The 19,378-nt window shown below is 39.6% G+C and overlaps 1 protein-coding gene across 1 annotated transcript; it reads right to left on the reverse strand.

The window, feature by feature from the left end:
- Window positions 1–2,150: 2,150 nt before the first annotated feature.
- Window positions 2,151–5,779, reverse strand: LOC146360624 (OX-2 membrane glycoprotein-like). Its single transcript, XM_084922551.1, has 6 exons — window positions 5,655–5,779; window positions 5,194–5,280; window positions 4,775–5,023; window positions 4,246–4,560; window positions 3,195–3,276; window positions 2,151–3,097 (listed from the first exon to the last, which is right to left on the reverse strand). The coding sequence occupies exons 1-6, from the start codon at window positions 5,692–5,694 to the stop codon at window positions 3,046–3,048; spliced, it is 825 nt and encodes a 274-aa protein (XP_084778677.1). The 5' UTR covers window positions 5,695–5,779; the 3' UTR covers window positions 2,151–3,045.
- Window positions 5,780–19,378: the final 13,599 nt, after the last annotated feature.

The following is a 19,378-nucleotide window of genomic DNA, read 5'->3' on the forward strand; positions in this document are numbered from 1 at the left end:
GTAATATCGTTACACATGTTGCTAAATTGACTTTGGTGAACAGGTATTACAAAGGGGTTATATACAAAATTAAAGATTTACTTGTTTCTCAAGTATCTTTGTAACTGTGTTATTGTACTTACATTATAATCAATCAGCTCCCTTTTGTCCACTTAAAAATTGGCAAATACCGGAAATCAGTTTTTGGAAGACAATCACGTTTTGGCACAACACCCGCCTTAGTCTGATTCAATCCAAGTCCATAACTTGCCTGCAGGGAGACACAGCAAGGAGAGAACGGGTGTGCACTCTGATTGGCTATTGGCCCCTGGGGGAGTCATGCTCCTCCCATGCAGGTAACGCATGCCCTGGCAGGAGGACTTTTTAGCAAGGACCTTGACACTGTTGCAAGAATTTGCTCAGGTTCCATAGAGACAAAAACCTGCAGATCTTTGAAGGATCATTTGGGAATCTCTAAACAGTGAAATAGTAAAACAACACAGTGATGGTGCGCATGAGGGAAAGAGCTTATACAGAGGTCAGATGCTGCCTTGAGACAGACACAAGACTTATATCAGGTGGTAGCGTTGTTGTAGTCACTCCTGTCATCTCAATATGTACCCCACATATTTCTGGTGCTCAACAAAACTGCTTCCTCTCATTGACATGTCTCATTTCTGGAGAGAAAACGCATGTGTAAAAGTTGCACCTTCACTATAGTATTTCTGTCCTTCTCTTCTGTTCTTCTACCATTAGCTTTGCTTGTTTTTGATCTGCTAATTTTTGCTACTCTTGGTAGAATGCGTTTATTCCCACAATGAACTTGCTGTTGCTACATTCGCGCATTATTGATATATCACCACCAATCGGAGTAATACATTCAAGTTTACTACTATGGTTAAATCGCATTAGAAATTAACAATTAAAAATTAACCTGCTAATGCAGGCTATTCCTTGAGTGAGGCCTATTTAAACAAATTACACCACACGAAGTGAGAAAATATATGTTTATACTGTACAAGGTTGCACCATTAAACTCTCTAACATGCCAGTTCACCATGATGATCATCACTAAAAAATGAAAACTTTCCCATAACTAAAATACCTAACTCCCATATCGTCATATATACATTTGTTTTATTAAGATACAACTTCTCATATTTGTCAAGGACTCCAAAATATAAAAACAGAATTAACATAATGTGTAACTCCATGATGTAGCATCATAGTTTCATACTGTGCCGCCAAAAATTCAAATTGTACTGAACTCAGTTTCAGGTAAATTGTTCATCAGGTCAGCCATGGAAACACATAAACTAACAACTGAGTAAAAACCCTAAGACAAAAAGATAATATGTGAATATTATTATATAATAAACAAAGGCTATATTTAACAAGCACAGTCTTATTCCCAGTTTAAAATATGTGTCAGTCTGGTTTTCCCCTTCCTTTTTAGTGGTATAGTCCACCCAAAGTACTATATGATTGACTAAATACTTCTACTATTACTCAACTCAGTTTAAAGAAAAAACCCAACATTCATATGGCCCCTTTGACCAAGTACTTGGCAACAGTGAGAAATAAAAACTCCCTTTTAACAGGAACTGCTGGCAGAACCAGGCTCAGGGAGGGACAGCCACCTGCTGTGACCGGTTGGGAGATGAGGGAGACAGGACAAAAGACACGCTGTGCAAGAGAGCCAGGGATTAATAATAACTAATGATTAAATGCAGAGAGGTGTATAAACACATAAATAGGGGAAAAGAAGAAACATTCAGTGCATCATGGGAAGCCCCCAGCAGCCTAGAGCTATTGCAGCGTAACTAAGGGAGGATTCTGCCACTACTACCATTATTACTACGGCTACTACAATTACTTCTCCTAATCATAATGATCAGTTTTTGTGTTAATGGTGTTAACACAAACATGTTTCCTTTCTAGATCTGTATGTGTTTCAACAAATTATGCTTGACCTGGACTGAAAGTCTTTATGACAGGTAAGTAAAGAAAAAGAAAAATCCTTGTTTTGGTTTGCAAATTGTAGGTTTATCACAAGGATCCCAAAGAAGCTGTATGTCATAAATTACAGTATATTTTCAGCCCAACCAGAGCCCTTTCAAGCAAAAAAAAGAAGAAAAATGAAAGAAATATTGTACAAATGAAATCAGACACACGGTTTAGACACATTTAATTAGTTCAACAATAAATAATATTTGAAAATAAATTATTAAAGATACATCAGTGCAAACATTTAGGATAACCACACCACAGGTTAATAACACATAATAAAGACTGGGACTAACTCACATTCATTTTACCACAGCTAAAGCTGGCATGTAGCTTAAATGTAAATTAAATGTATTTAAGATAAATGCCAGCACATTTGCATACTGACTGCACTGTATTACTTAAAATAATATTTAATAATAGTACAAACACTGGAGTGCAAACTGCCAGAAAAGTGCCAAACTAAAAGTACACATTTACTACATGGGCGCAGTGAATAACATTTAAACATAGAAATTATTTTGTTGAGGTATTTGTTCAGATTTGCTAGGAACGTTTCCTTGAGTTGCCTCATGTGAGCCATGTGGACCCTGCATCCGTCTGCATGTGCTTCCCTGTATTCCCTGATAGGACCACTAGATAGCAGCACAGCCCCAGTGTAATACCGCCTACAGGGTATTTCCTTACTTCCAGTGACCCCCCCTCCGCACACACACGCGCGCGTGTGTGTTGAAAAACACTCCGGTTTACTGCTTAAATGTTCTGCATGCAATTCAGAAAAAACGAAAGCTATATTCCTATCAGATCCTTGTGGCTTTGCACCGCTTCTTCTCCATGATATTTGTGTATTTTAATTTTTTTACATTCAGAGTCGGATGAAACATGTTTTGCTCAAAGCTCCATGACATTAAAGTGCTGAGTAGCGCAGTTCATAAGAAATGTCAATGGACAGGTCCACGCATGTGAAAGTTTGAAGCTACCTGCCAATGCTTGACCTTAATTCACAAAGGTGTTTGTAATGCTTGCATCGCAAAAGGCAGCTAGAAAGTCTAACATTGGTTATGCATGCATGGAACATGATCCTTCTCTCTGGTTGTGTTTCCTAGAACTCCTAGAAAGAAAGAGAAAATAAAAAGAAAACAGTTTATCAGCTGACTCATCTGTTAAGTAACTGCCTAAGATGCTATAAAACAGCACTAAAAACTCACCTTTTAATCACATACACTGCAACAGCTATACAGCAAACAATTATAGCAATGCAGATCAGTGCGATCGCTGACGGAGACGGTCCTGTCCCGGGAGAGAAAGAGCACCTGGTTAGTTTGTTCCAGAAACAAAATGACTGACGCTTCTCTGAAAGAGGGAAGGGGGGGGGGGGGGGGGGATTTACATGGTCACACATTTACTGTTAAAGCCAAACAACTAATGTCCATCATCCGTCAGATGACCTCCCCAGAGAGCTACAGCTCAGCAGCACCGCTCACTGTATCGTGACGTGGGTTTTTTTTTTTTAACTCGCCAGGAGCGAAACTGGCGTCATCGCCGTACTGAAAGCATCAGCTGACTCACAGCATAGCATTCACTCAGTCTGCTCTTAGTCACTTTTGTTTGTTATCTTTCTAGTGCGACACTCCTTGACTGCTTCATTGTCACACAGTTTGTCCCAAGTCATCAGGAAATGGATTTAACATGACTTGGAATTTCAGGGAATTCCTGCGTTCCTGATAAGTGAAAAAAGGTACCTTGCGGTCAAAAACAAACAAACAAAAATGACGCAGTTTAGTGAGTCTGAATTTTCCTGTTAGCTCTTAATCACAAACAGTAGTCTATGTTTTAGTTTGATTAGCACCAAATTGAACACAAAACCTGTTTAAGCAAGATTTGCATCCAAATATCACACTCTGGTCAGGCTGTGGTGGAGGAGTGACATCACTTTCAGTCAGTGCGCACTCTGCTGGGAACGTTCCAGGAAGCTGGGACCAGATCACCACAGGGACTTCCTACCTGCATCATTTTCTAAACACCACAGCCAAGGTGTCACTCAAAACTCTGTCTCATAATTTCACTCTTCACTTCCCGATAGTTAGATATTTAGTAATAGTTTCATGGAAGTCTTTTTCCCTGTAAACTCCACCTACGCTTGAATTAGCTGATTAGAATGATCTCCCAGCGCGTGTTCATTTATTAGGAATATTTTGTTTCCAAGCATTACGCCAGTGTTATACATAAATGCGGTTACATAAAATGACTCGTGCATACCTCTCTGGTCATCCCCGTCCGCCGATGCAGAGGGGGAGAAAGCGATCCTCTCTTCCCTCTCTCCAATTTTTCCACGGTTCAGCACACACGCCGCGTGTCCACTCCAGCCGGGAGGTACTTTCACAGTTATGTTGCTGCTGGTGTTGAACGTGTGGTCGCTGTTTTTTACTGTCACTGTCGGTGGTTCTTCTGCGATTGTGGCTCCATCTGAAAGGTTCCACTCTATGGTGGGAGCTGGTTTGCCTGTGGCGGAGCAGCTAAACACAACTTCTCCATCTTGCTTTGCGTGGTGCATTGTGTTCACCTTTGATATCCCTTTACGGACAAATGAAATATTGATCAGTTTGAGAACTGCAGCCAGCTTAATGTCACCAGTAACAGTAATAATAAAGGTCAGGATTTTTTCCTCTCTTTAACAAAAAAGAAAAAGAAAAAAAGCTGGCTCTATTTTTTCTTAATATAACGGCTCTCTCAATTTCAGAGGTTACTTATAATGTCAGTTCATATGAATGGGTTTGCAGCAATCTACCTTGCACTTTGAGGCAAATCTGACTTCTTTTCGAGCCGCCTGGAAAGATGTTAAAGGCGCAGACTAAACAACTCTCATCCTCCCATGTGAGATTCGTCAGTTTGATCGCCGAAGGGCTGAAAGACTCTTTCGTAACGAGCACTTTTCCACGGTAGGGCGTGTTTACGTCTATTCCAAAGCGCTCGCTGTATGTTGCCATGTTCTCCACTGTCCCCTGGACGAACCTTTGCCAAGTAACCTGCAGCACACCTGCCGGTAAAAGCCAAAAGGTAATCCAGTAAGCACCCTGCATAGAGTGTGTTAATATTTAACTAATGTTCTGGATAACATCAGCAGCTCAGAGATTAGGATCTGGGCGAGGACAACAACTGAATAATAGAATTCATAATAATAATAATTTAAAAAACAAACAAGCGCACCTGTGGAGTTTGACAGCGCGCACCTGTAGTGCGCATCACTGCCGTACTCAGCTGTTGTGTCTCCATGTAGACTGAGTGAAGCCGAGGCTGAAATAATGGAAGCTGAATGTAAGTAAGTGCAGACTCGATAGGAAAAAAAGCTTTTATGCTACTCAGTAATGCAGCACAGTAAAAAGGAACAGACCTGACAGTTAATCTATTATATAAACTGTAAATTTCACCAAATTACAACTCGCACTGTTTTTTTGTTTTTGCATTTTTACTTTAAAATCCAGGTACAACTCTTTAAATGATATAATACATAATAATACATTTCCCTCTGCATATTAAAAGTAAAATTAACGTGATCTGGATCATAAAACCATAAAAAGGCAGGGTTGTAAAACTGTATATCATATTATTATGATTAATATAATAATAGCAAATAATAATATAAAGGAGCTGCGTTTAGAGAGACTTACCTTTGAATAAACAAAAAACGATCAGGAGGAGGAACATCATCTTTGCTTCACTGCTGTGTTGTCAACACTTTCGTTTTGTCCCTGTACTGGCTATTTATGCTGCTCAAAATGAAACTTTAACGGGGGATTCCCTGACTGAGTGCGGACCCATATGAAAGCCTTTGAGGTAAGACAAACGCATGATATAGGTTTCTGGTTGTATTTCAGCTTATAAGCTTCTCATAAATGAGGCACTGATTGGTGGTTTGATATATTTTTGCAAGATATGAAAAAAAATTAAGTCAAATACACGGTGTGCCTAAAACTTTTTTGAAGAAATACTTGATTAATGCAAATAAATGTACATTAATTGACACATTTTCATTGCATTCATTCTGTTTGATATTCCATTTCTTCCCATTAATTTGCCAATATAATCATATTTTTTCAGGCAGCATTTTGGCACATTGATTAGCACGGTTGAGTTCAAGTCCACAATCAAGCCAGGCTCTCTCTGTGTGGAGTTTTCATGTTCTTCCCATGTTTCTCTCTGGGTACTCTGGCTTCCTCCCAAAGACATGCAGTTAGTGCTGTTAGGTTCATTGTCGATTCTAAATTGCCCATAGGTATAAATGGTTGTCTGTCTCTATGTGTTAGCCATACAACAGACTGGTTACCTGTTGCCCTAAGACAGCTGTGATAGGCTCCGTGACCAGTTTGCTCGTCTTTGTTCTCACGTCAAAGAGGGGTTTCCAAAAGTCATTATTAAACTAAGCTGGAAATCCTTCTGGAAGACCTCCTAGACCAGGGGTGGGCAACTCCAGGCCTCGAGTGCCGGTGTCCTGCAGGTTTTAGTTGTGTCCTTGATCCAACATAGCTGATCCAAATTGCTAAACGACCTCCTCAACATGTCTTGAAGTTCTCCAGAGGGCTGGTAATAAACTAATCATTTGATTCAGGTGTGTTGACCCAGGGTGAGATCTAAAACCTGCAGGACTCCGGCACTTGAGGCCTGGAGTTGCCCACCCCTGTTCTAGACTATGGGCTCCATTTTTTATGAATGTTTATAATAAACAAATCGTTAACAGAAGCTGGCAAACTGTAAATCATTGTGCAATAAAGGGACTATGTCTATGATCAGCATAAAGGACTCTGGAGAACAACGTTTGACCTTTGATAAGTCTCGCCTTGGAAATTTTTGGAGATCTCTTTGGCACATTATTTTTCATCCACTCTTCCTTATCTTGGGCCTCTGATAATTTTGTACTTGTTTCTGCAGGACTAAGCAGGTAGCAGTCATCATGTTGGCAAAAGAAATCACAGAAAAGCAAAAACGTGTATCCTGATACTGAAAACCCCATTTTTTAAGGCTTTGTCCAACATAAGACTATCTGCCCCAATGACAGGAATGACCCACACCTTTTTTACATCTTGGCTCATCTGAAGAGTCATATGATGACTAGTGGGTTGATGACCCTCAAGACAGCCCACACCGGGGGTTTAATAAACTGTGACTCTCCACCAGTTGTTGTAGAACTGAAGAAGCTTCTTGAAAAGGAGATAACACATCTTCAAAAACCTAAAGACATCCAGTTGCATTTTTTAAGCTCTCAAGATTACCATGAGTGAGAAGATATACAGAAATATTAGAAAGAGAACTCCTTAAGTGCCTTGAGGTGACTGTTGTGATTTGGCGCTATATAAATAAAATTTAATTTAATTTAATTCAATAATCTGATGATCCTCGATGAGCAAGCATATGGCGAGAGTAGGAAGGAAGGGCTCCCATTTAACAGGAAGAACAACCAGAATCAGGGTGTCATGAAATGAGGAGGAGGACCCCCAAATGCAGTCTTCAACAGACAGATTTAAAGGAAAACTTAAGTGAAGGTTTTGAAGATAACATAGTCCAACAGGAAGCTAAAGCCGTGGAATCCAGAAGAGTCATGTGATCAAAAAACTTACTGGCAACACACCATGACAGATGACTAATCCACCAACAAAACAGATTAGAGGCCGTCTTTTAAGCAAGAGCCACTTAGGGGAAATGAATACAACTATGGAGAACACACAGGTATCAACAATCATGGAAAAAAGACTAGGGGAAATACAACTGATTACTAAACATGTGAGACAAATGCTACCAAAATAAAACAGGAAACAAATAACATTTTACAAAGATAGCAAGATACAGGAAACATGGGGGAGCCAGAACAAACAGAGTCAGGGAATATATGCAAACTATAACCGAGAACTAAAATAGACAGCAAAACTAAAACTAGGGATAGCCCGAGGATATACGCAAAGAAACCAACCGTGAATATCTGCAAGAAAAAAAATAGCAACTCAAAGCACAATAACAGAAGAATCACAAAAAGAAACACAAACCTTAAAACAAAACCAAGTGTCCGTGACATAGAGGGGGACAGTCATCTACAGCAAGAACAAGCAGGACAAAACAAGGATCCAAGGATTTCATGCACAAATTTCATCATCATCATCATCATCATCCATAACAGTCTACAATTCAGATTTCGGATGCAAAATATAGGCTATGTGTCTTGACAGGCTAAATTATGCAGATATATTCTAAATGTCAATTGCCTGCATGTTATATTTTTACACTCGACATAAATAATGTAATTTAAATCAAATCAAATCACTTCTATTGTCACATCACATGTTCAGGTACACTGGTACAGCACATGCCAGTGAAATTCTTGTGTGCGAGCTTCACACGCAACACAGGTGTGCAAAATGCAACAACATAAGAACAAGCAAAATATAAGGATGGGAATTTGAAAATTATAAGAATAAATATAATATGCATACTAAATATGTATATATACGTGTGTGTGTGTGTGTGTGTGTGTGTGTGTATATATATATATATAAATCAAATAAAATATACAGAGGTCAGCAGTTTAATATTTTGCAAAACAAGCGACATTTTGGAGCGCTGTTAACCCTGTTAAGACTATTCTCTGTCCCCTCAGTCATACCCTCTTCGGGATGGTTGGGCTTATCTGATGTTTCCAAAACATCCCATTAAAAAGAGTTCTATCAGTGTTACACAGATCATACTGGAACCATTAAATTATTTTTCTTTTACTCTTAAAGTGGCAGGATATCAGTGATTCACTGTGTATGCACTGGACTCCACAAAATAAACTTGGCTAATAACTTCAGTTATATGAATTGATTTTATTTTGTCCACATTATCTCTCTGTTAGCTGTCCTTTGACACATCACAGGCTCTACAAAGGTTCACCTCAGGTGTCTTGTAAAAGTGTAACCCAGCCCAGCCTGATAGCTGAAGACTCCCTCCCTCGTCCTTTTAAAGCCACAATAAGCCTGGACTATCCGAGTGAAATCCTCAACTGAGTTAATATTTTACCTCATTTAATATGTATTCTATTATTTGAACAATCTTTGCCAGAACTTTGCCAGAACTGCTTGATTGTCAAAGGCTGTCAATAGTTTTATAACAGACACTGGTCCAGCTCAACAGATCAACAGATACAAAAAAAAGAACAATGTCCTATATGTATGTATATTGTGTGTGTGTGTGTGTGTGTGTGTGTGTGTGTGTACAATGTTCATATATGTTTGTGTGGACCAAAGATTTGAATGTTACTGTACCTGTGAGGACCACCAGCCCTTATGGGGACAAAACACCTGTCCCTGTGAGTTTGAAGGCATTTTTGAGACTCAAAATGTGGTTTTACTGACAGGTTGGCAATTCGGTTGTGGTTAGGTTTAGGCTAAGGGTTAGGATTAGACATTCATTTTTGATGTTTAGGGTTAGGGTAAGCAGCTAGGGAAAGCATTGTGTCAGTTAGATATCCTCACTAAGATATGAAACCAAAGAGCAAACTCAACATGAAGTCGTGTGTGTGTGTGTGTGTGTGTGTGTGTGTGTGTGTGTGTGTGTGTGTGTGTGTGTGTGTGTAAGAAAGCAAAACAGTACTTGAGGTTTTGAGTACCACAGATAAAGCCGTCATCACACATTTGGATTCCAGTTCCTCTGACACACTCAGAAATGATGTCAGTAACATACTGGCAAAGACATAATTGTTAAAAAAAAAGAGTTTCTAGTGGGATGGCTGTTTAGCGCCGAATTCTTGCTGAATCAAGCCTCAGATATTTTAACTTCACTTAAAAAGGCAGTGACTCGCACTTACATGACTACTGTAAGGTAGTCATGTATTTGTCGGCTTACCACTTTTCTCTTCTCTGTTTACAACATCTCCAGTAATCTCAAATGGTCAAAAGAAAAAAAGAAAACCCCAAAAAGCAGAAGTCCCCAAACCATTTGTAGTTTTGTTGTTATGTGTTACTGACGGCTGATGGTAAGTATTCGTGTGTTTTTTGCAAATATGCTTTCAACTGACGTCCAAACCTGTGCTGGGGAAGTTTGTCCAGATGAGGGGGCAGTAGGTAAGTAAGGTACCGTGGAACAAAAGAAAAAGCATAAAACAGGATTTTAGCAGCATATTTTATTTCTGGCTTTTTGATAAACAGAAAATAATCAACAAAAACAGTTTTTGCACTCTGTCAAAGGATGCTTCAAGCCAGCCTTGTGTTAAGTCTTAATGAGCTCCACTTCAGCCTCAGCATTATGCCAAACATGTTTGTGCTGCAAAGGTTGTATTGCTTTATAAATCACGTGTCACTTCAACAAAAGAAAAATAACACATTCCTGTTTTCTTTACTTTTATGAGGTCTTTTATGACGTTCGGTGTTACTTGGTATTACCCAATTTACCACAGTGCAGTAAGTCACACCCTGAGGACAATGCACTTGTGTAATCCTGAAACTATTGTGATGTGGTTTTATCTTAAGGAAATGTTAAACAGAGTTCCTTCTTACTGCAAATTGAAACAATGACTCTTAGATTTTTTGTACATAGATCTTTGCAGAAGTTTTCAGTGATACATCAGCAGGAACGCACTTCAGATTGTTTCCATCTTCCTAATGAGCCTCCGGCACATTACCCATAAAACAAACTATCAACGTCTCCTTCTGACATCTTGTTTGCAAAACAACCGAGGATAGAGGGAAGTTTCTTAAACATTGTCACATGACAGGAAAGAACCTGGCTGCTATTCACAGGGCAGGGGTTCCTCCAGTATAGGTGAATACCAGGTACGGCAGGGATTGAAACCACCAAAGAGCCTCATACAGATAACAAACATATTTAAAAAATGTCTTGGTACTGCAGAGTGAGCTTGAGATAAATGATCAGTTTCATTCTGAAGATTCCAGGAAACTATTCCATGACTGCTTTATGAGTCATTAGGATTATACAGATGAGATTGCACTCATACTTCTGATTTATGACACAGAATAGAGTGCAGAGATTTTGAAATCAGGGACTTATTGTGGAGGAAAACAGGGAAGAACCTATGATACCAAACTTCTGCAATACGGCAGTGGGAGCACAGGCAGGAACTGTGTGATTATCATTAGAAGCAGTATTACTTAGGAATCTTACTTGCAGAGGATACTTCTCTGGTTTTCTGACTTATCTCGTCACACCAGCTACAGATAGTCACACACTGGCTCTCAGCTGCAAAGCAACAGCTTTATTTGATTTCACCCACTTTGAAGCAGTAAAGACGTCCAGTGTTTATGTTAAATAATGACTGCAATGAGCCTTCAGTAGAGATAAAGCTACTGATGCATTTCATGTTGCAGCAGTTTCTCTTGGTTATGTAGACATCTTTAAGCTTCCTTTAACTTTCACTTTCATCTATGTAGAAAGCAGAAGCCCAGCTTCTTACTAAATGACCTTTCCAGCCTCGCAGGTTTGATAAATGACCTTTTGACAACTGAGTAATTTTAAAGTTACGGGTAATTTGCATGAACATGAGAGAACGTAGAGGTTGTCACGTGCAGTAAGATGCTGAGTTTGTTCCTCCAATCAGGATAGCTGACACGTTTCCGTTAATTACGCTGAGACAATCACTTTTAATGATTGTTAATGTCTTCTGTTTTTGCAACTCTCACCGCACAGAAGGAAGGGCTTTCACATTCTTGACCTCACAGTTCCTCTATGTTGGTTAGAAAGGGAATATTAAACCAAAGCAGCAGGGGAAAGCCAGACAAGGGGAAAAACAAAGGATTTCTAACATCCTCCTCACTTCAGGTGTAAGAAAAGAAATTACTGTTATTGTGCAGACAAGTCTGATCTACTTCCACTTTTCATCAAAATTCTAAGTAAGCCACATTTAAAAGTGCAGCTATAAATGACTGATCTATCACAAGTTGCATATGCATGTAAAATATCTAAAAAGTCAATTTTTAAAAAATGTGTTTCACTTAACAGTAAAGAAAAGTGTGCATCAAGAAACAACTAATCCCAGCCTGAGGGTCTGACCAAGAGCAAGCCTACATTTAGGTGCATCAGTCCAGCTCAGGGTTATATACAGGAAATGCCATCATGAACATCTGTGCACTGTCAGTGAGAACGTGTGACAGGATCTACGTTTTAAAAAACAAAAAAAGACAGAGAAGTTCAATTTTAGCATGTGCCCTTTTCTGAAGAGGGAACTATATTTGACTAGACAAGGCAATAAAAAAAAAATCACACATGCACACAAACAGCTGCAGACCTCATGAAATAATGTAAACCATAGATTACCTCATCCCCTGTTACTAACAATATGAGGGGAAAATAGCATTTTATTTCAAAGTCTGCCTGCCCGTCAGCTAAAACGATCCTGCAACACAAACACACATGATTGACTTTAGCTGGGTCCTCCTTTGGAGAAACACAGCTTACCACATTATTAAAAAAAAGACAAATTATGACCACTTCCCTAATTTACAGTATTTTTAACCCCCTCTGATATATTAATGCAAGATGCATATGACTGAAAAAGCAGGCTGGCGCTTCTTCTGATCCTGAACAATAAACTGATCCTCAGCGTCACACTGACCGAGTCTGAAAAGGTCAGATGTGTCAAAGTTACCCTGAAGACTCAAATGTGGGTGAAAGTTGAAAAGTGTAACACATTTAACAAAATGAAACCTCAAGATGACTGTTGCAGGTAAAAGTGTTTTCAGTGTTTTCAGGTGTTTCTCGAAGCAGGTACACAGGCTGAGTGGCACTTGGGTAGAGTACTAAACAGTCATGAGAACAACTCTTTTACCAGGGCTGAGCTCCAGTACTGGAAGCTTCAGACTGAGTAAATAGTAAAGCAAAAGCAAGCAGAGTGAGGGTGGGTCAAGCGTGTATAAAGGTAACTATTTAGCAGGCTTTCCAACAAGTCTCTGCATGCATAGAAAAACAACAACAAGGAGTGGTGGTTGGGAGCTAGGTTTAAGGGCTGCACTGACTGAAGATGGAGAACAGGTAACACTGGGCTTCCTGAAACCACACCCACCACTGTAACACCCATGCATGCATTCACACAGGCAAGTGATTTCAAGTACATCCTGAGGACATCAAGGAAATCTCAATATTATCACATTCTTTATAAACTGTTTTCAATTTTCAAATGTCTCAAAAATCAAAAGCAACCTTTCCTTTTTTAAATGATGCTACTCCTTTACAAGTATCTCATTTCTGCGTCTGCAGAGGACCCTGCACTCAAGGGGTCATGGCCAATGTTCCCTCTAAGCTGCGTGCGTGCGCAATTGCGCACTGCTGGCACGGTCTCTGCGCACAGAAGAACTGCGTTGCGCACACACACACACACACACACAAAAAAATCTAACCTGAATTGAAATTAAAATAAATACTTTAACAATTCTGTTTTGCAGTGTTAGTCAGTGAGTGACTGGCTGCTCCCGTATGGGACTAGAACGATGCCACCTTATCCCATAGTCCAGCCAATAATGCGATTTACATTCCTATATACGCAGCTAATCAACGTGGCTGACAGGCTATGACAGCGTCCTTATGTGCTGACACCTGTGTTTTAGCTAGCAAAGATGATGTGGAGTGAAGCCACGTTAATGACAACGTGTACAACCATTGGAGATGTGAGCAGGACAGACGGAACAACTGACGGAAAAAGTGTGGACTTTATAGCAGTTCTTAAATTGTGTTGATCGGCCACGAAAAACCAGAGTTACGATTAAAAAAAAAAATGCAATGTTTGTTTGTTTTTTTTCTATAGTTGTTTATATTTACTGCGGGAAGAAAGGGTAAAAACAGCGTTTTATAAGGAAAACGCTCAAAAGCCTGTGAGCAAAAACAGCCCCCCTCCCAACCCTCGCAGCCTTTCCTATTGGTGGAAAAATGCACCATGTGGACCAATCAAAACATGATATGGCAACATGGCATTTAGTTGTTTAGGAAGGGGGAAGTTTTAGGAGAGATTTGCAACGTTTAGTGCAAATCTTGTGTAGTTAGTGTGTAGTGTAGTCAATAGTTTTGTTGTGTGTGTCAGAACAATGAGGCGACTGCTTATTTTTTACTTCCAATTGTGTTAACATACTACACAGGTCATGAACAAGATTTTTTTAAAATTTTCATTGTAAGTGGGCTAAAGCAGTTAATTAAAAGTCGTCTAACATAAATGTAAATGCTGTAATTTGATTATTTTAACAAACCATGTAACTTGGATGGATTCGATGCTGGCGTGACCACAGCGCACACGTCTGCTGTTGCTCACAGTGGTCCAAGGGACCACTCAGGAAGTTTGTGTGTTCGCTCAGACACATGAAAAATTAGAGGGAACATTGGTCATGGCTGTGCCGGGTCAGGTTTTTCCAGACTGATGAATTAACATCCTGAGGGAGTAAAAAAACAACTTCCTGCTTGAGGAAAACCTTCACGACTGAGCCAAGACAAATATGGCCATTACACGTATTCATCTCTGTTCTATTTGCTGCCACTCATGTTTCTGTAGAGACATCTTAGCTTCCTGAATGATTTACTTGAGTGACTGAAAGCCTGATCTTTGCACAGCATTCACTAGCTCTGCAGAACATGACGGAAAAGCACCGCTTTAAATAACTGAGCATCAAAGTCAGAGTAAAAATATACTTATGTTGATTTAAAGAAAGCTGCTGACACTGTTGAACTGTGTACCAGTCTGTGATGCTTATCCAGAGATGACTCAGCTCAGTTTCTCTGTTTTTACTGGCACTTACTGATGCGACAACATAAAAATTACACGAAAGACTTGCAGTGCATAAAGAAAAGGGAAGTGAAATTGGCGAATTATTGTTGACTGTTTTATTTTACTTACATACACACACACACACACACACACAAAAGTTAATGATCACTGCAGTTTATGAGAAAATATTCACATCAAAACTACAAAATGCTAAATGAATGATCAAAAAAATATATTTTTTCAACTATTTCAGCTGATTTATAGACTGCACGAGTTTACTTAAAATATATTAACGGATTTTAAACCAGCTGATTCTGATCAGCGCTATGTTTGTCACACACATTACTTCTAGACTGATAATAGTGCATGTAAAAAAAAATCCCGAGAAATAACGCCACCTTGTGGACAATATGCCAAACTAATCTTCTCAAGGTTATAAAAAGGGTGATGACACTATTGCAGTCCTACAAGAACCTCCTGAAATTTTTTTTTTTTCTGTTAACATATTTGTATTATTAATATTCAGTTTAGAGTCTTTTTATTTCGTTCAGTTAAATAAAGTAAAATTTCTTTCTTTATGAAGTTGCTGTACGGCTCAATGTCTCCGGACCTGTGCAGAAGGACATTTGTTAAAAAAATATGTACAATTGGGTAAACAATATAAACTTAAAAAATATGTTACTTTTATTGTACTGTGTTTTGAAGACTGCTCAATGACTCTGGTTGTTTTGTGGAAGATGAACACAAAATTAAAATGCAGTAGTCATAAAACTTTATGTGCTGCACTGTGCAGTGGGTTTTGTCGGGGGGTGGGGAAAAGGAAAATCAGAAAAAGAAAGTCATTAACACAACGAAAAGACAGCAGTGTGCTTTCGCGGGTTAAATTGGACATCAAATTATAGCTTATACCTAAGTAACCCTTTGGTAAGACTGTGGTGAATGAATGACATCACTTTGAGTCAGTGAGTATTTGAACCTCATGCACTGCTAGGAACTTTCAAGGAAGCTGACACCTCGCTATAGAACCGGATACCCAGAGGAACTTCCTATTTGTATCAGTGACTAAAGAACCATCGGCTGGCTGTCATTCGAAACTCTGTCCCATTATTTTACTCTTTAACTTTCTGTCGGTAAACATAATTTGGAAACAGTCTCCTGGAATTTCAGCTGCAAACTTCATGAGCAGGAGGAACTATCTGTGCATGTTCACTTACCAGAAACAGTTTGACATGCTAGGATGCAGTGTCACACATAAACACAATACCATAAAATGACTCATGCATACCTCTCTCTTCTTCCTCCTCCTTTCTTCTCCTTCTCATCTGGTAAACACAAACGCATCATCTCCTTCCTCTCTCCCATCTTTCAAAAGTTCAGCACACAATCGCTGTGTCCACTCCAATCGGGAGATACTTTCAGAGTTATGTTGCTGCTCGTGTTGAATTTGTGGTCACTGTTCTTTACGGTCACAGTCTGTTGTTGGTTGGACAGGGTTACTCCATCTGAAATGTTCTATGCTATGGTTGGAGCTGGTTTTTCTTCCTTTGTGTGGTTCATTCACCTTTATGCACAAATGAAACTTATCAGTTTGAGAACTGCAGCCAGCTGAATATCACATGTAACATAATAAAGGTCAGAAAAAACATTTTTCTTAGCAGTTTCTATTTTTTCCATTAAATCATGGCTCTCACTATTTAAAAGTTTATTTTCCTGTCCGTTTATATGCCATTTATGTATATACCTTGCACTTGAGGTCGAATCTTTCTGCGAAGAAAAGTTTTCCACGGTGAGGTATTGTTACCTTTTGCCCACTGAGCTCACTGAAGGTTGAAACACCTCTGCCACAAGGCAAACCTGGCTTAAAGGCAAAAGGTAATGTAGCAGGTAGCCTGCATAGACATTTAAAGACAAAGTTGTTTAACTTTTGTGTAATATTCTGGATAACACTATTGCTGTTCAAAGCCAGAAAAGAGGGGGAAAAGAAAAAAAATAGAGATACACATCTGTGGAGGCTGACATAATGCTCCCACAATGAACGTCACCACCCGTCAGCTGACATATTTTCATAACCGCTGATGTGTGAAGTTCAGGTCAAAAAAAAAAGAGAAAAAAAAGAAACAGCTGAATGTAACCACAGACTTCAAGTGAAATATTAAGCCTTTTATGTTAATCAGCAATGCATGACAACAAAAAGGAACAGAGTTAACTGTAACGCAGTCAATGCATTCTTTGTCATGGCCTGGGTCTAGGGACCCAGGGCTCATGTATTTTAGTGTATGCTTATGTTTATATTTTCTGTGTGGTGTTTTGGTTTTCTCTCCTTTTTCTCCATGTTTCTCCGCGTGAGCTTCCGGAGGTTTTGGTGTGCTGAGGAGACTGCGAACCCGGAAGTGTTTATGCTCTAGAGACAGCCACACCTGCCGCTCGTCGTCCTCTGCCAGCTGCAGCAGATTACGCTCATCAAGGGAGCGGCATTTAAGACTGTAGCTGAGCTGAGGCCGACGCTGGATCCTTGAGTCAGAACTCGTCAGTACAGCCGTGGACTTGGTATAAACCTTTGAGAACATAGATTCCCTGCTAACCTGAATGTATTTGTGTTACTAGGAATCTGGAGCGGAGTGTGTTTTGGAAGTCACGGTGTGGGAGTTTTTGGAGTCGCCACTGTTTCACCTTTCACGAACATCTGCACTGTGTGGGATTCAGGGAGAATCGCCACGGGACCACAGTGCCGGGATTTTGTATATAGTTGTGTGTTTTCCACCCCCTGTCAATAAATCCACTGTCCTTCAGTAAGAGTCTCGCGTTTGGGCCCTACTTTCACTGCAACTCCACGGTCTGACATTCTTAGCATTTACAGTAACATTCAAATGTCAATCCAAGCTCTTTAACTACAGTTTTAATTAGCACTATATAGTTTAACCTTTGCATTAAGTGAGACCAAATTATCATTCAGGTAATCTGTAAAGCCATAAGCTATCATCTGATATCTTTCTGTCTTTGTGAGTCCCAGCCAGTGTTTTAGTGCAGCTCATAATTTTTACATTTTGTCACATTCTTATTACCTGTAAGATATCTCCTGATGGAATGCCACTACCTAAAAGCAAGTCCACCTGATGAATTTAGAGTTTTAGATTTAAAAAGTAAAAGCCATAAAGGTTTAGACAATGCTCAGTTTGACAAGGTATTGGGCTACTGGAATGAGACATACATGTACAAGGACTGAGAACATACAGTAGAATTCATGCAACGCTACTATGCTAGTCCCAAGTCCCCCAGCTCACTCACAAAGGACCATCTGAGGAGATGCTTGAAGCTTAAAGAGAACAGCACCACAGATCATCCTCACTACCACTAAAACAAGTAAGCTCATATATGAGCTATTGGATTCTGCATTTTCTGCCACACTAATCATTAGAAGCTCTTAGGTATGAAATCAAGAATAAATGTAGAGAAAGGGATACATTGAGAAGAAGGCTGGAAGACAAAGTTAGGGAAGTTTTGGAAGGATCTTAATCAGTTAACTAACATACAGAACATGTGTCATGAGAGATGGGTCCTAGATGAATAACAGACACAAAAAAGATGTCTGTAACTGAGGGTCTAGAAACTGCTAAACAGTGGTTGACGGCTCTGGCCACTGGGCTGAAAAAATACACCAGAGTAGCAAAGGCCAAGAGATTAAATGGCCTCTTCCCCGAAGGCCCATCGAGGGTTTGCTTTCAGCTGCAAGAGCGCAACAGCTATAAGACAGGCCCACCCAGAGCTGAGACTGAGCAATAGTGGAAGAGCATTTGGGAGAAAGACGCATCACATGACACCAGTCCCACTTGGCTGGTGGACCTAAGAACAAGTCCACAGCAACCTATCAGAACAAGAACCAGACAACAAACACAGACATCCAACAACGACTCTCCAGAATGAAGACGATCATCCACAAAAACATCAGAAAGATGGTCCTCCGAGATGAGCTAGTCCAAGAATACCAAAGGCAACTGAAGACAGATTTTGAGGAGGAACAGGAGGAGTACCCATCATGGAAGACCCATCAGCAAATGGAGGGAGTAGTGACATCAATACATTGTATTAGAAAATGTAAGATCAGAACTCAGAGAAAATGCAATACTTTTAATGAAATTTACAGATTTTAAAGATTCTCTGTCTTTTTTTTATCTTTTTGAGTGATCCAAATGTGCAAACGTTCCATAAAACGGCTGAATGAACCTAACATTAAAACTTTACAGGATTTCAGACAACTGGATGGTGTACCTTAATAATTAATTTGCTTTTGCATTTCGAAAGAAATTATCTTCTAATGTGTATTCCCACATAGCAAAATTGGTATGGCCCGGATCTGGCCCACATGGATGACATACATCTTATCATGCCAGAAGTCAGCCAGCAGAGCCGGCTTGATACCAGATCTGGGCCAGACCTGTCTGCTATGTGGGTTCATAAATATATTTCCTGGAAATGTTAAAAATCTGGTTTGAATGAGCATGTGAAATGAGCATGAACTCACTCTCTCTCTTCACATTATTGTGTAGCATGTGAAAATCTACCAGTATCCAACACGAAGGCCAGATTGGTTTGGCTTTCATGTGATTACAAGTTCCCATCTTTCTCTGGAGGCTTGTTGTCCAATAAAAAATTTTTTATGAAATGTCTCTC

Source organism: Perissodus microlepis, chromosome 23 (genome assembly GCF_051167445.1).
Source record: "Perissodus microlepis isolate ML-2025 ecotype Zambia chromosome 23, ASM5116744v1, whole genome shotgun sequence".
Taxonomy (NCBI): domain Eukaryota; kingdom Metazoa; phylum Chordata; class Actinopteri; order Cichliformes; family Cichlidae; genus Perissodus; species Perissodus microlepis.